General features: G+C 35.7%; 1 protein-coding gene across 3 annotated transcripts in view; it reads left to right on the plus strand.

The window, feature by feature from the left end:
* Positions 1-13,309, plus strand: part of RPS6KA5 (ribosomal protein S6 kinase A5) — a gene marked incomplete at its 3' end in the record, with an annotated part of 56,919 nt that extends 43,610 nt beyond the window's left edge. For all 3 annotated transcript variants that reach the window (XM_082000480.1, XM_082000481.1, XM_082000482.1), the window contains 7 exons: positions 615-748; positions 3,969-4,062; positions 6,400-6,570; positions 9,974-10,165; positions 10,776-10,935; positions 11,924-12,087; positions 13,070-13,309. In XM_082000480.1, the coding sequence (XP_081856606.1) occupies positions 615-748; positions 3,969-4,062; positions 6,400-6,570; positions 9,974-10,165; positions 10,776-10,935; positions 11,924-12,087; positions 13,070-13,309 (1,155 nt within the window). The remainder of the gene's footprint in view (positions 1-614; positions 749-3,968; positions 4,063-6,399; positions 6,571-9,973; positions 10,166-10,775; positions 10,936-11,923; positions 12,088-13,069) is intronic.
* Positions 13,310-17,899: the final 4,590 nt, after the last annotated feature.

A 17,899-nucleotide genomic window follows, 5' to 3' on the forward strand; every position in this document is an offset into this window, starting at 1 on the left:
TTCATTTATCTGTTCTCCATAATGGCTCCTCAGATGATCCAACGATATAATTTGCATGTGGTACTGTTGAGAAGTGGTTGAAGTTTAATCTGAAAAATGAGATAATTGTCTAGTTTTCCAGAAGACTAAAATATAGTAGTAATAGTAATTTGACTCCTGATAGTTTTTATTCAGCCAACCATTGTTGGAGCTGAATTTAATTATATCAGAATCCCTTCTGTGATGTATTTGCCCAAAAGTATGTATAGTTGTGTGAAGCCTTATAAGAACACATACTGTTGTGATGTCTTCAAATGAGCATATAGTTTTGTGGATAAATGTATGTATAGCCATCTTTGATCCTGTTTGTCTGAATATTTTGTATCTTAAGCTATTGTAGTAGTAATGATTTATTTAGTGATTATGTTTGTTTAACGTAACATAACGTTTACTGATTGTTAGAATAAATTTTATGCAGTTTATTAAATAGAAGTTAAGATTATATTTTATCAAAAAGAGAGCTCTTTTACAATCTTAAATGTAGATGGAAAATTCTTACAAAAGTTTACTCTTTGTCTTTGAATGTGTATACTAAAAGTATTCTGCAGAACTAAATACAGACAGTTTCCTAACAGGACTCTCCATTTTATCATCATTATGAACTGGATCTGAAAGAGAAACCATTGGGAGAAGGAAGTTTTTCCATATGTCGAAAGTGCTTACACAAGAAAACTAGCCAAGAGTATGCAGTAAAAATAATTAGCAAAAGGTATAAATATTCTATAAGACAATAAAAATATTTTCTTTGCTTACTGTCACCAATGGAATAGAATAATGTTCGCTATATTTTTGGAAGTGGAAAAATAAATTTAAAATAATTTCCTAGCTGAAGAATCTACAGAAACCCTATAGTAACCTTATGACCTTTAAAAGATGCTGAGAGTCTTTTGAGACAAAATGTTATTCTTGTTGGGGAGGACACAAGAAGAAACCTAACAAGTACTTTTCTGGTTCCTAGTTGTATTCTACCCTAATTTCCCCTAATTTTGCTCCTAGCCAGAGTAGGGTATAAGGCCTTCCTGTCTTTAGACCTAAGTGAACCGAATGTAGGCTTATGCTAGCTCCCTTTCCTAAGCAGCCCAATTGATTGCCTAGGAAATTGCTTTTAAGAAGGATCTGTAATGTGGGTTGCCTCAGATCTAATTGAGAGAGAGAGAGAATGTGTGTGTGTATGTGTATATAAAAAATGGAATTAGACTATGGAGTTGTTTAAGTTACATCTTGTTTCGTGGATGTTCTGAAGAGAACACCACAGTGGAGGCAGCTGACTTGCTTTGTACATGGGGACCATCTGGTCCTCTTCCAGAATAGATACCTCTGGCAGTGTCTGCACAAAGAATGAAGATAAGGCATTCCTTGAGGAGTGGATGGATTTTTAGCTTTATTTTGCAGTATTCATCAGTAAATATGTCCCTAGTGTGTTGTAGAATGCTGGCAGGAGAGGGAAAGTGTAGAAGTTCTGCTATCAGAATGATAGTCCGCAGTGATCTCTTCTCCAAGACATTTGGCTGTACCTCTGTTTTTCCAGACTCTAGAAGTAACTGTCCACCTTAAGTGTTTCATCACATGCTTTTTGGACAGGATAAGGTCAAGAATAAGACACGTAAATACAGGTGTGTGAGTCAGTTTTCTTAGGTCTGCTGTGATTAATGAAGGCCTACTCAAACCTATTAGTGGAGCCTACAGAGAGACTCAATGACCAGACACTAGCATTGGGATTCAGTAACTTAAACATAGGCATCTACGTAGTGCCATCTGTTGGTGTCCTCTCTGTCCTCCAGTTCCCATCAGTCTTGTGACTACCTTTATGTAGATATTGTCATGGCTGATGTCTTCCAGGCTTTCCTATGCTTAGGCCACTAAATCCTACTCTAGGTATGCATTTTACAGTGAACTAATTCACCCTGTAAGAGTCATTAACTAGAATTTCACTCATTATAATGAGGCCTTAGACAAGTAGTATGCAATAGACACCTAAATTGGGTATTTTAATCTGGAAATCTCTGCCTTGTGTCTACATTCAAATTTTTTTTTTTCTGTGGTGCATGCAGAGCTGCAGAGGAGTAGTCCCATCTCATCTTAAGCTAATGGATTTTTTTTGTTTCTGGATAACAGTGAGCAAACTAGTATTGACTTTTCCCATAGAACTAAACTTTTAGGAATTACATCCCTAAATGATATTACTCACAGGTTCTTTTGCTCTTTCTCCTTCATCTTGGTGGAGCAGGCTAAATGAAGGTAAGAAGTGGCCTGTATACAGAGATGTTTTTGGGATTGCAGGCTGTGAGCAGACTCGGAACATGTTTGTATAGTTTTTAGAGGTAGCAGTCAAACCAACACTCTGAATGACTGGACACAAACGTGCCCTGAATTAAGAAACTGTTAAAACTGTAAATAATATTGCTCTGAGGACCACAGTAGTAATTCTTGCTAAAAGGAAAAGTATAATAGGTTATTAGTAACTTCACTGCCTCAAAGTCAGACAGCATTTCACTCCTACCTATCAAAGGTGCCAAAAAAAGTGAATCCTACACCTAGGAAAACCTTTTCATGATACTGAGGTGAAAGCTCAGATCAAGAATTCCTCTGTGGTGTTGCTTTGTTAGTAGTGCTGGACCTGCCTCCATCCAAAAATTTGAGGTTTTTCTGTGTGTCTGAGGGCAAATGAAACGGTGGAGTCCTGTAAACTTCCTTGAGTTACTGTTCTAGAGCTTCCCATTTGTTTTTCATGGTATTGTGTGTTTAAAATCGGAGATGGTAACTATTTATAGAGGGGAAATAGTTAGAATAAGTCCATGCACAAATTTCAAAGGTTTATGTTCATGACACTGAACCTTCTTCATCTGTTTCCTAGGTCCACCTTCTCCTGGTAGTAGTTTAAGGGTAAAGACTATCTGAGTCAGTTTTTTAATTTCTTAAGGACCTGAAATCACTTTCAGTTTAAACAACAACAACATCAGCAGAGATGGAGGTGGAACAGCTTAGTTTACTTGCTGATTTATATGATGTTGCAGAAAAACGGAATTCTCTTGCACAAAATTCTCATCATGGTTCTGGTCCTAATTGCGGGGGGATGGGGAGGTGGGGCAACCAAAAATTAAGAACACATGTGGTGAGAGAGGTTCTATCTGTGTTATCCATAAGGCTACTCTCTAAGTCAGTATAGGATTAGCCTTTCTTGGAGAGACTTTTGGCAAAAATTTTCAGGCATTATTTGCCCAAAATACATCAACACATGTATTAAGTGGAAAAGAAAGTATTCTGCTCTGTTCCCATTCACATAGTTTTTATAATATTCAGTGTTCCCTTTTTTTGGGCTATAGATTTCAGTCTTGAAATAGAACTTGTGTGATCATTTTTGCTCTGGAGCTAGTCTCTTCTTATGTCTTCCATTTCAGATTTTTACAATGCCCGGTTTAGGGGGTTATTTGTATAACACAGCTCATATATAGATGATGGTACTCTTTTTTTTTTTTTTTTTTTTTTTTTCCTAGTAGGAGCTCATAGTTTCCATACAGCTTATCTCCTATAAGAATGTAAAAAGATTGGACCAATAATTTAAGTCTTCAAGATACAGATGAACTAACAAATATTTGTAGGAACAGAGGTGAAGTCAAAATGCCCTGGACTAAGGGAAAGGTTTGTTTCAGATAGAAACTATTCTATAATATCATTTCAACTTTTGCTGTAGCAAGCTGTAGTTGTATCGGAAACATTGTGTGATTTGGGTGTGGTTTTTTGATGTCCTATCTTGCAGGGTTATATGGGGAGTTTTGCTCAGCTTACTTTGAATATGCTTTTAACTGTGTTCAAGTGGTTGTGATATTAAAAAATCTGGATTGCAAGCAATTAAAAAAAATAGGGGTGTCACTTTGAATGTGCAATTTGCTCAGTAAAATTGGTACAGAATGACTGCTTAATTTTTCCAGAATGGAAGCCAACACCCAGAGGGAAATAACAGCTCTGAAACTCTGCGAAGGACACCCGAACGTAGTGAAGTTACATGAAGTTTATCATGACCAGGTATTTTGAAGAAACTATAACCAGCACTTGCCAAACACACTGCCATGTGTTTTCTCAAGAACTTTTAGGAGTTAAGCATACTGTTACTGTGGAGGCTGCTGTTTTCCTAGCGCTTTTGTCTAGTCAGTATAGAAGATGAAGCAGAAGTTCTGCATTCAAGGGAACTTGCAGTTACTCTAGCAAATCGGAAAAGTGTTTGGAAGAATTAGAGGCCTGGATTCCGTTTCTCCTTTTGTCCTCGGTCGACTTTGTTAATCATCATACAATATGTTCATGACCAGTTTCCATATCTATGATACTGAGATACCTAATCACCTTCCCTCGGGGTTGTCATGAATCTTAAAATAATATTCGTGCAATAGTTTGGAAGTCTTGCATATGAAGGTTACATAGCTAGTGTTTTTTTCTTACATATTAGTAACTTAATGGAGATAACCAAATAGCTTGCTAAATTACTGAATGTGAAAGTAGAGCCTCCATTTGAAAATATATTGACATCAGTTTAGGATTTATTTAGAGACGTTAATTGTCTTTTTCCTTAGTGTAATGCAAGCTCCAAAGCATGTAATAAGCCATAATTTGATCTAACTGGGAGGTTGGCCCTGGTTTGAGTTGGGGGTTTGGACCGCATGTCCTGCAGAGGTCCCTTCCAACCTCTAATCTGCTCTGTGATTCTAGTCTATGATTTTGGAACGGAACATGGGCTCTCTTGCTTCCCCCACATATCCCAGTCTAGCCCCATCATGCTGTTTATTCAAGGACCAGCAGAGGTGCTCATATGGAGTACTTCTAAATGAGTTGAGAGGATGAAAAATCTGTACTGTAATCTTTAATGAATGCCTTTTTTTGCATTCATGTACAGTATGAGTACATGTGTGTAGAACAGGGCACTTTTTCCACTTTTTTTCCACAGGCACTTTTTTTTTACTCATTTCCTTTGAGTAAAATGACTATACTTAGGAATATCTGAAAAAGATGTTCTTCAGGTTGCTCTGAAACTGAATAGGCTACTCTCAACCAGCCAAACCACTGTATTTTTAGTTGCTCCTCATAGCTCCCAGGTGCTATCTTCCAGATCACTCATACACAATATTCTGAAGACCAGAACTGATCAAAATTTTCTAGTTTTGATATGTCAGCAGTTTGTCTTAAGATTTGGAACTTTTTCTTTAACTTGTTCTAGTATCAGCCTGATCAAATTCTACATTAGTAATCCAACCTTAGAGTATTGGGTTGCAGTCTCTTTTGGTGAGCCACAAGAAGTTTTCTAGCAGAGAAAAGTCTCTTTATCCTTTCCAACTTTCCTGTCAACTATTCCCAAGACATAAAGAAAATTTGCAGGAGAGGATATCTTAAAAGCGCTACTAGCAATGTGACTAGTAGACACCTTGTTTGCTCTGAGAAGCGTTACTGCTTTCTGTCCGCATAGCTCTGCTTCTGTTCCTTGATATCTAAATAGTATGCACCTTCTGTTCCTGACTATTTGAATTTCATTTTTTGACCTTTTCACAGAACTTTTTTCTTTGCTTGCAAATAATACTTTTGTTACTGTCATTCAGGGGAAGGAAATGCTAGAAGCCATCACATGCCTACATCAATTGCCTTTTGATAATACTAACTTCACTTTCCTGTCCTGAGAAGTCTGCTGTTTGATTAATGGCAAGACATTTCAATTGCAGTTGATTGTGTGCTAATGTTGTCTTAAAATCAAGGAAGTTACTACTTATTATTTGTCTTAAAAAGAACAACGATCTAAATGATTGTTACTTTTTAAAATAAAAAAATACTCTTTAATGTTTGGGAAGATGTCTGTTGTGATTCTAATGATAGAGTAGCTTTGGCTACTACTCTGTAGAGGATGAAATCAGGAGAAATTCTAGATAATCTTTGATTTCACTAAAGTTTCAAGGTGGTTTTAAATGATTTAGTACCATTAAATGGCTAACTCCTTATGCATATTAATAGAAATGTACCCCTGTATCAGAACAAGCTTAAACAGCAAAAGTCTAGCTTTCGCCAGTGTTGTTTGTTAGCCTAAAGAGGAACATTTTGTCTCCCTACAAATTAATCCATTTACATGATGGCATTGCATTTTTGTAAATACATCTGTGTGCACACGGGGAAGACATCAACATTCTTCAATCTCAGTGAGATTTATGGGAAAAATGTCATCTGAGATACAGTTTGGTGCTTCTTATTGGCTTTCCGAATTGCTGTGAGTAGCAGTTTTATTTATTAAAACTTTGGGAACCTATCAGACTAGCACCTAGCTCATGAATGAATGTTGATTTGTAATGTTACATTTCTAACATTCCATATTTTTCTTTATTATTTCAGCTTCACACGTTTCTAGTCATGGAATTACTGAAGGGAGGAGAATTGCTTGAACGTATTCAGAAAAAGAAACATTTCAGTGAGACTGAAGCCAGTCACATTATGCGCAGACTTGTTTCAGCAGTGAGCCATATGCACGATGTAGGAGTAGTCCATAGAGATCTGAAACCTGAGGTATAGTGACTTGCTTGTGTATGTTTAGACATTAAGTTATTATATATCTGGAATGTGACTTATTTCTGTTGCTCCAGCTTTTTCTACTTCTGTATTTCTAATAAAATGTTACCACATTTACTTAGCAAATTCTGTAGATATTTTTCTGTTCATAGGTAAAAGTAACTGTTAGGAAACACTTTTGATTTTTGTAAGCAATTTACACTCATTCAAAAACATTGCCTATTTGGGCACAGTTTTACTAGTAGTAAGTATGTATTTGTTCTATGAAACAGTTCACAAGCAGAGCTAGGTTGCTTGGGTACTTTGCCTGTACACTTCCACCTTTTGTTTGGTCTTAATTCCCTCGGTAGGGCTTCTTTTGGAGGTAACTGCAACACCCTTGCACTGTCTTCTGTCCCAATTAAAGACAAAATGAACCACAAACTAATGCAGCCAGCTCATAAAGATGTGTGATTTGAGTTCAGTGAGTTTAGCAGTTTCTCTAAGGAAACTATTATTTAATATATATTTTTCAGTAATTACTTGTTCCGGTATTTTTATTGTGGAGCAACATCTTGCCTTCCAGACAATTCAGTTTACCATGGTAAGGTTGACCACTGGCTTCGTTCTGCTTCCTGGAGCCAATATTCCTCCTTTTTCTTTGCCAGCAATGGGCTTGGATATGTGTTAGTTTTCTTTAGCCTAAAAATAGTGTAAATTGATGTTTGTTCATCCAATAAGGATGTTATATTGTATTGGTGATTACAGTCATTGTACCTCAGGAAAGAGCTACTCCTTTTGTATGTGGAGTTTAAAATGATCCACCATTCCTATCAATGTTTCATCCTTTTGTAACATACCTTCTGATATATTAAAAACTTGCTTCTTTTATAGTAGTTCCAATTCAACAGGTAAAGAAGTCTGCTAGGTGTTGGTATTAAACTGAATTTGAAAATGAGTCCAAACTCTGTACTAAAAAACCCAATTAAATAAAGAGGGACTATTGTGAAATTCTAATGTGTCAGTTGAAAATAGGACTTGGAAAAAGTTTCTCTGCTGATATCATCAAGGAAAGAAAACAGCTTTTGAAACAATTTACTATTAAAAGGATGAAACCCAGAAATCCTTTCTCTCTTCCTATTCTCATAATTTCAGTTATATTACCATCTTGAATATAAAGGCCAGATTCTTTAAAGCAGAACTTCAGCTGCATGGTAAATTAGGCAGTCTTCAATTCTACATGATGTTCAAGAACAGAAGTCTGGGAAGTCCAAGTAATGAAGGGTTAGCAAACAGCTTGCAGAATGCATTGCCTCCACAAAGTTGGACTTAGCCAGCCTGTCTCCTTCCTGCTTGTTGTTTTGAAAGTTACTATTTTAGGTTCAGACATGAACTTAATATGGGATATGCAGGCTTCCCAATATAGATGTGGTTAGTCCACCTTTCTGTAAAAAGATATATAGGAAATTTTGTTGCTTTTCTAACAATTCCAGTCAGATTTGTTTGTTCAACTTTGACATCTACTGTGATACTGATAAGCGTATTTTAACAAATGTGTCTGGTTACATGTCACTAAGGATAAGGGGTTTTTTTAATTGCATGGACTGGAAGACTCTTTTGTTTAAGCAATAGTAATTAGATTGTGTCTATTGCTCTGCAAGATAGAGGAAAAATCGTGGACAGATTCACAGAAATAAAGAATTTGGGTAGCATATGTAACCATTTCGAGTCTCTTAGTAGAGGATTTGAGGACTATTTCTGGGAAGGGAAGTGATCATTAATCTGTAAACTGGGTTCTAAAGATACTAGAAAAAAACATACCAAGACAGATATAATGTTGTTCATATATCCTTAAAATATATGTGGAATATAGCTTTAAGTGTAGGTTTTTGTGAAACACACTTTGTTCACCTAATCAACAAAATAGTCTGAACCCAACTTAGGACATTTGGACTATATCTTTCTTTCTCTACATAACCAGTTGCATTTTCCTCCTAACAAAAGGAGATCTCTCTTAAAACCAATGTTACTGCAGTTCTTCATTTACTTATTGGCTATATAACATCACCATAGAAAAAAGATTATTGTATTAATCACCCTCATTGAATTAATAACTTTGTGAAATAGGCTTCATTCAGATCAATTTTGTGCAACATTTTAATTGAAAACCTGACTTTTCTGATTGTGCATTAAGCTATAAAAGCAGTACAGAATGCAAAAATACTGTTTTGTAGCAGCTGTTCTCTTTTATCCTTAATGAATGCTCTCAAGTTCTCTTTATTGATCTGCCTGCAGTCTAGGAACCATTTGTTTTTTCCCCTTCTTAGTGAGTTTGAAATTAATTATTTTGTGTTGAGTCATTCACCTTTGTAATACAAAATTACATGGGGCTATAGGATTTCTAGTATCGAGACTTTTTCTAGAATTGCATAGGTTAAACAGCAGGGGCAACAGCAAAATTGTGCTGTTCTCTCTTCTCCCAGAAGTTCAAGGGCGGAGTAGAAATCATTTATAATTCATCTTATCCTTAGCCAGTTCTCCTAAGACTTAGCTTCACTCTTGTATCTTTCTTGACAAATGTAAATACTCAGGGAAGAGAACAACAGGTTGCCTTTAAATCTTCCTCTGAACTGATAACAACTTGTCTGTCTTTAAGTCCGAGATGCCACATTCCATTCTGTAAAGCTGGAATTCTCAGGGACTACTGTATCAAGGCTTCTTTGCCTTGGTGTAAGTAATAGGCCATTGGTTCGAGGCTGGACTGCTATGTGGCCTTCAGTGCTTGAATGCCGTTGGTCCCAGGTCTCGTCTATACTGACTTTGAGATCCATGCCAGACAGCAGTCAGTACAACTACCGAGCTATTGGTGCACTTTCTATTCCACCATCCTTGCTTTCAAATTATTCTTTTGCATTCCTGTGCTCATGGCAATGTGGCTTCAGCGTGTTACCACTTGAGGACCAAAGAGTATTCAGTCACAAGACAAGACATGCAATAAGAGTTTCACACACAAGAAAGCTGTTCTTTTGTCTGAGGAAGAAGGCAATTCTCCATTTATGTTGATGTCTTTGGTTTTTTTCTTGTCAGTGTTCCCCAGATTATTTTCCCTACTGTTCTCTGCTAAATACCCGTTTGTATTAATAGTCTCAGACAGAACTATCCTGACTTGCAGATACACAGGAGGCACATAAGCACATCACATTTTCTTACATCCCAGAGTACTGTTATTTCTGCTTTTCCTTTTTTCCCTGGCCACTGGGCCCCTTCCCCCGCCCTCCCCCCCTTCCCCCCGCCCTCTTCCCCTTTTCTCTAGGTAATGGGAGGTTTTCTGTAGTAATCAATGTTGGGGAAAAAGTAGCTATTAAGTATTCTAACCAGTTTTCTAACCAGTGCTGGTATTGATTTTGTCTTTGTTTTTCAGAATTTATTGTTTACAGATGAAACTGATAATTCAGAAATAAAAATAATTGATTTTGGCTTTGCTCGTTTAAAACCACCTGATAATCAGCCTCTTAAGACTCCATGCTTTACTCTTCATTATGCTGCCCCGGAGCTCTTGAATCACAATGGTTATGATGAATCTTGTGATCTGTGGAGTTTGGGGGTCATTTTGGTGAGTGATAGAGGTTTTTAATTGTACCTTTTTATTGTATGTATTTAGTTTTTGTTAAAATGCAAAGGACTTCATGCAATTTCAGACTCGAATGGGGAAGATGCTGAATTCAAATGAAGTTAAAATACCGCTGCACAAATAATAGGTTCCAAAGATGTTTTGCAGGGGTGGAGATTTTTTTTTTTTTTCTGAACAGTAAATTAAATTCAGCATTTCTGAGAATGGAAAAAATACTTGATACTGTCTAGTTCTTAAAAAGAGATATTTTTGTTAGGAGATTTTACAGGCATCCATATAATCTTCCTACAGTTTCAATTTGGAGAAGGAATCAGCCTGGATTCTGGTTTACAGATAATTAATTTCAATAGCTATAAACTGGATAGAAATACCATTGTGTTTTGTTTATAGTTTCCTGAAACTTATTAAAGTTTTTCCTAAGAAGGACTCCAGAGAGAGTCTTGCATATTTTAAATTTTCTATAACCTTGAAGTTAATGCTAGTCAGAGTTGTGTTGTATAGCACTGATGATGCAAACAATACTCCCTATTTAGTAATAGCATTGTCAATAAATATTCTGGGTTTGTTAATACTGCTTTTGTTTTGATGACAGTATACAATGCTGTCGGGACAGGTACCATTTCAGTCTCAAGACAAAAGTTTAACATGTACCAGTGCATTGGAAATTATGAAGAAAATAAAAAAGGGAGAATTTTCCTTTGAAGGAGAAGCTTGGAAAAATGTTTCTGAAGAGGCTAAAGAGTTAATTCAAGGTATGTATTCACAAATATTTCATGTACCTTATATTTTTACCTCAAAAGATAAAATTTAGAGAACTATCCAGTATCTGGATGCTGTGATCAGCGTCAGAGTGCCTAACCTGACAGAGTAGTATCCACAGCTTGAGCTATGTACTGACCCCTAATACAAGTTGTGGGTGAAAGTGGACACATTAGAATGGCATTACAAATTGCTTGCATGCCTAGCAGAAAGCTTTCTAATGCAGTGAGATGCTGATGGAAGGGTAGCGGGGTTAGAAGTAACTGAAGTGCTTCAGAAAAAGTGAAGTCACTCTTTTAAAACATATTATAAAGCAGAGTTTTTCTTTTACATTAGTTTTGCTTTTGTAAAAACACCAGGTTATGAGATAAATGTTGTAAGCTGAGCTTGCAGAAAATGAATATATTACTATAATTCTTTTCCTTGGGTTGTTTTGGAATGTGTGCCAAGACTTCTGTATTTCTGAGCTGCTTCATTCACACTTGCCATGGTTTGATTTCCCTTAAGCTTTCGAGCATCTCATTATGTTTTCAGCATGAGGTAGACACCAATCTTCATTCTACTGAGATGGAGTTCTGAATTTTTGTAGAAGCAGGCTTCTGAGGAATTTTTCTGCCAAAAATGTAGGCATCTCCAGATTCGGATTTCAGTGGATCATGCAGAGAATCTGAGGCTTACTCTCCTGAACTTCATCATAGTCAGGTTTTAAGTGAAGGAATCATTTGGTAATTCTGAGTTCGTGTGAAAAGAGATATGAGTTATCAAACAGTTAAACAGCAACTTCTTGCATTTAATGATTCTTCTGGAGAGGATGATAGTATGACATTGTGTGAGCCTTATCTAGGATAAATATTGGCATGCCTGGGATAAATAGTCATTAGTTATCAAAGCAATGTATGAGATTTTCTTAAATAATTGCATTTTCTAGTAAAAGAATGGAAATAGCTCACAGTTTAAGAGAATGTGATATGTTTCTATTAGGACTTCTAACAGTGGATCCAAACAAAAGAATTAAAATGTCCAGCCTGAGATACAACGAATGGCTTCAGGATGGCAGCCAGCTGTCATCCAATCCTCTAATGACTCCTGATAACTTAGGTTCTTCAGGAGCTGCGGTGCATACATATGTCAAAGCCACTTTTCATGTAAGTTCTAAGAAGTCTTATGTCCTAAATTTTGTAATGTGTTAATCTATATTTTTGTATGTTTTCTCTTAATTAAAAATATATATTTGTCCTTATAACTCCGTGATTGGAGGAAAAAATTGCAGCTGTAAGCATACCTAACATCTTTGAGTGAGTACAGTGAAAACATGAATGATGAGACAAGAATTAATTTCTTGAAGACACTTATACTAATGGGGCTTGGGGGACCGAGGGACAACTGTTCATGAAATGGCTATTATAAATATTCTGTTTCTTAGAGAAATCTATTAAAAGGTCTTGAAACTTTATTAAAAAAAAAAAAAAGAAGAAACTTTCTATTTAATATAAGTAACTGTGTGATTTTTTTGTCCTTATGGCTACAAAAGCAAGGTAAAATTCCTGGAACATATCTACTTCATGTTTTTAATATCATAGATACTTTTTTTAATGGACTTGCTTGTCTACCACTTTATATTTACGAAAAACATTTGAACTGCAACTGTATTATACAAACATAGTGTTCATTCTCATGATTTCTTCTACAGAGAGTAAACAGAAATTGAGCAGATTTATGCTGAAATATTTGTATTCTCTTATTACCAAGAAGAGAAAAATAAAGGAATTGTTACTTGGAGAGGTCCCAATAATGCAGCATAATATGGACTGGAAGAAAAACTGTAATTTAACTAAGTGTGGTTTCTGAAAATGTAGTCTTAAATAGGTTTAAGGCTTAATAAAACATACTTCTAAATTAAAAAGAACAAGGTGGGAAAGATGCCAATTAATAATGTTATGTATTGGCTTTTAAATACATGTAAAGGCTAGTAAAGTTATTGTAACAGCTATAGTAAGAATTAGTGGATGTGTCAAGATACTACAGTTTATCTTATGACTTACCATAGAACATTCACAATCAATTACAAGCCATAAAATGTCTTAGACCTCTTGAAAAAGCTTAGCATTACCTTTTATTTTTAAACAGGCCTTTAACAAGTACAAAAGGGAAGGATTTTGTCTCCAGAACGTTGACAAGGCACCTCTTGCAAAGAGAAGGAAAATGAAAAAAACAAGTACAAGCACAGAGACACGTAGCAGCTCCAGTGAAAGTTCACATTCTTCTTCCTCCCATTCTCATGGTAAAACTACACCTACAAAGACACTGCAGTCAACAAACCCTACAGACAGCAATAACCCAGAAACCATCTTCCAGTTCTCTGACTGAAAAGCAGAGAGTATCTTATCTTGAAGATTTAAGTGGTTATAGACTTGGTAGTACCTATATTGTCTTCTCCCACCGTTCCTCCCTGTGGCTTACAGGCTACAGGAATATGTCTGTTGCTTTAAAAATGTATTTCAATCATACCTTTTTAGCTTTGTATATCAGTACATTTCTTTTTAGCATTAAGTTTGGTATCACTGGTTATGGTATAATACTATTATACAACCAACATTGTATTCTCTTAGGGCTAAATTACTAGTGTGCAGTCAAGCTCAAGGTAAGGAGCTGTGCTGCTCATGGTACAGCTTGGAGGAAGACTATTCCTCAGTGTCAGAATCTTCCTCGCAGTTTCTTCCCCGCTGTTCAATGAAAGGAAAGCTCTGTAACACTTGGATCTTCTGCTTTTACCCAGCTCTGTGAAGAATGTCATAGAATTTGATCTTTCATGCATGTAAGGAATCATTGGTACAATGCATCAAAGCAGTATAGTAATTTTAAGACCTTTTAAATTTGTGGTTACATTCTATCCCATTTATTTGAAATTTAAGAGCAAAATGAGGCGTTATGGAACTCTTACGTTGTTTTTAAAAGTAACTCCATATATCTTGTTCTAAACAACTGGGAATATAAGTCTTAGATTTTTTTTTTAAATTTATTTAATTTTTAAAAACACATCTAGCTTAAAGTCTGATAAGGTGAGGTGTCTAGTACTGTGATACAATAATTTTAATTTCTACTTTTTGAAGTTACAAACTTTTAAAATGTTTTACAGATTCTGAAATGTAATGCTATAAGAGAAATTTAAATTTCATATTGAATGCTTTGGAAAATGGTCACATGTTAAAATATCTATTTCAAGAATGAATTATAATTTATATTTTCTTTTTATATTTACACAATAACTTTAAAATACTAAGTTTTTTTTAAAGGTGCAAAAACTCCAGCTTCAACATTTGTTGTTATAGGGTCCATACAAATTGTATACCAAGCTATTTGAATTTTGTGTTGTGCAAATACGGCCGTTTAATAGTGACTGTAAAATACTAGAATATATGTTTTCTTTTTTGCACTTTATAACATCAAAAGGAGATGTTTTATTATAAAGTGTAGTCCAATCTCTCTTCTTACAAGGTGCTGAGCACTGTTTTACGGGGGTGAATGACCTGGAATCCACCTTATTTGGTGGTTGTGGTCATTGTGAAGGAGAATTCTGTCCTGTGCAGGAGTGAATCCCTGTATATTATCCGCTGTTTTCATTCCTTACTTTAAGCTGCAGAGCTCTTTCTATCTTGCTTTTACATTGTATATAACAAATACTAGACCTGGGCACCTTGTGTAGTGTAGATGTTAACAACTTATGCACTGGGAATACTAAAGGGAAATTATATTGAACACTGTGCTTCACAACTTGTTCACTGTGGTGTTCTACAGTGAAGTATTTCCTACTGTGATAGTATAGTATGTACATAACTGTTTGGAATCATAAATGTGACTTACAGAAACATCAGCATAAACTTTTAAATCAGCATATTTTATAAATTTATGGAGAGCTCTTTTATTGCTCATATTCTCAATGACTAGGGGTAACTTAAGTGCTAAAGATGACTCCAGTTTAGCAAATGCTTACAAGTGTAAGTTTCCACTGAAGTCAGAGAATCTCCTTGTGTAAAGTTAATCATATGCCTAAATTTCTGTGATGGAAGACTAATTGACTGGGGGATTTTGTTAACAGCTTGCTCTATCTTAAAGTAACCTTAATCCAAATCCTATGCAAAAAAGGTTATAGGAATTGTTTATATCAGCGGTTTTATTTATAGAATTATATCAGATATCAGTATTGACAAATACAATACATCCATGTTTACAGGGATTGTGTGTATCAAAACAAGGCTTTGAAGCCCAACATGTTTGTTCTGTGTTTCTTTAATATTAATAATGGCATTCTGAGGTTTTGGAATTGCTCATGTGAAATAGTTTACTACTTTCTTGATGTGAATGTCAACAGTAATTGCAGCATTAATTTCAGGTTGATGTGAATATTGAGATTTGCACTGTTTATGTAGAAGTAGTATATTTAAAGATCAGTATATGTGCTAATAACACAACCAAGATTAAGTGGCCAATGTTAAAATACTGAAAAGTAATTGTCAATGTAATATATTCAGGTTTGCTTTCTGAATGCTCTTTGGAAGTAATCTTAATAGTGAACATGGCTCATTTGTAAAAGAATACTTTCCTGCTCCCCAATAAACTTGCTGTAAATACAACAAACAATCCACCATGAATACTTGTTATGCAGACAGTACAAGTAAATTGGGAGGTTGGAGAACAGGTTGCTTGTAAAGTTTGCACTTAGAGCTGAGTTCTTGGAGTTTGTTGTCTTCAGGGTGAGGACAACAAAAAAGCAATTTTTGGGTTGATTTCATTTAAGTGTAAGAACCTTTTGGATACCAGATGGATTTGGAATATTGTGACCCAGCTGAAATAAATTCTTAAAGTTAGGAACACGGTGCAGTTGTTTCCCTGTTGGGAAATTTAAACTTTTGCTCGACAAACTGATGAAACGAGAAAAAAGAATGCTTGCACAAGATACTAAATGCTAGAGATAATGGCTGTATCATCAAGAGTTTTTTTCACACAGGTTTTGAGAGACTGTTGTGAGACTGAAATTATGAGAATGCAACATTTGTATCAAAGACAACTTGTATAGATGAATATTTGTGTCCTCTTTGCTCTAACACTAGTTATTAAATAAGAATTTAAAAACAGGGTGATATTTTTTGGCAGGGGTGAGTACATTTAAGCATCTCCTTGCATGTGGTTTGAACCAGTTACCTGGGGTACCTGAATTCTTTATCACCTCTGACTTTCTGCTGCCTCCAAGTAACAGAGCTCTTGAGGAGATGTGTTTGGCACTAAGCTGTCTGAATTTTTCGGTTAGCATCTTTACATAAAAAACTGCTGATCTCCATTTATGTTGATAAAACTGAGTTGCAAACTAGGCAGCTCAAGAGCAGGTTCACTTCTTGTTCAGACGTCACTGCAGGAAACTAGTTACTCTCAGCAGAGCGATGTTGTCTCAACTTAATCTGTTGCCCAGCCTAGTACTCTAGGTCATAGAAAGACCATGGGCCAAATTTTTCATACTCATACCACTATTTCAAATCTGAAGTGTACAAGACAATCTTCATTAGTACTATATAGTTTATATTGCCTTGGTGAAGAGACATTAGACTGTAAATTATGTTTATACTCAGATGTTTCCTTCACTGTGCTGCTATGCGTCAAGCAACTTTAATGTCTAGTAATGATATCTCTCTACTGTCAGAAATGTAATGCAGTCAGCAATATTTTGGGTAGATTTGTTTGAAAAATCAAATTTGTCATCAGTAAAGATTTAAATAACTACTGTGGTTATTAATCTAATCTTTAAAGTACTTTATATTCTGTAAAACTATTTTTTGTAATACTTCTAGAAACACAAATATTAGTGATCAAGAGGTAATTCTGCTGAAGGATTTGGAAGAGTAAAAAGGAAGTAACATGACACGGTTCCTCTGGCTTAGTGAAATTTCTACGCTTTTATCTAAGGAAAAGCAGCTGAAATAGTTACTGTTACTTAATAGAAGGGTCAGTGTATTTGGCATATGTGGTGTTTACTCTCACCAAAAAAAACTTTATTAAAATTCTTTATCAAGCAGTTTTGACTTAAAAATACAGTATTGCATCAGAATGGATTGAGGCTTCACATTGGCATTGCTGATGCACGTATTTTCTTAGCCGTTTTTCATGGCTACATTTCTGAACAAGGTAACAATACCTGCACAGCCATGTTCCCTAGTGCTCATCCAGGAACAGAATAATTCTTGTCAGAAAGTGTTCACAGAATGATGATGTATGTTTATTGGTTGTGATGAAGTGTTACACAAGTGTCTTACGTGTTGAGTATGGGCATGTATTATGTGCATGTATGTAGATACATGCTGTATTGCCCCTCTAGGCCTCAATTTAAAGTAATATGCCTTGTTGAAGAGAACCCGTACTTAAAAATGAGTTCTTGACTCACACAGATTCAGAGAACCAAACAAGGAGGCTACTACAGAAGAGGAAGAAGGTTATGGGAAGTCAGAGATGAGAGGCTCCTGGGAAGATGTTTTCAGGGATAAATTTCTCCCCTTGCTATCTCCGTGTGCGTGTAATATTCACTGACACAGAACTGCAAGCTTTCTTGCCAGTTACCCAGCATAAATGCATTTCCTAACTGCAGGTCTGTGAGTATGTGTGTGCATTTCTACACAGATATGTGTGGCTTTACATGACATACTGGTCTTCAGTTGGAACTTTTTGTTATTAAGTATCTTCCCAGGTGTTATTACCAACTTGGTGGTCTTTGTTCTTTTCCCCCATACATGACAGTCTTTCTCAGCACCAATTTTTATATTGTGAAACATGACATTGCCCTTCTTCAGTTGAGATAGTTGACTGAATATTCTGGATTGAGAGAACAGGAAATAACATGGCTGTTTCTGCTGTAAAGAGATAAAAAGTGTTTTGATCTTTGTTTACCTGTGAGAAACACTTCAGTTTGCTCCT

This window comes from Phaethon aethereus (assembly GCF_964289735.1).
Source record: "Phaethon aethereus genome assembly, chromosome: 5".
Lineage (NCBI taxonomy): Eukaryota > Metazoa > Chordata > Aves > Phaethontiformes > Phaethontidae > Phaethon > Phaethon aethereus.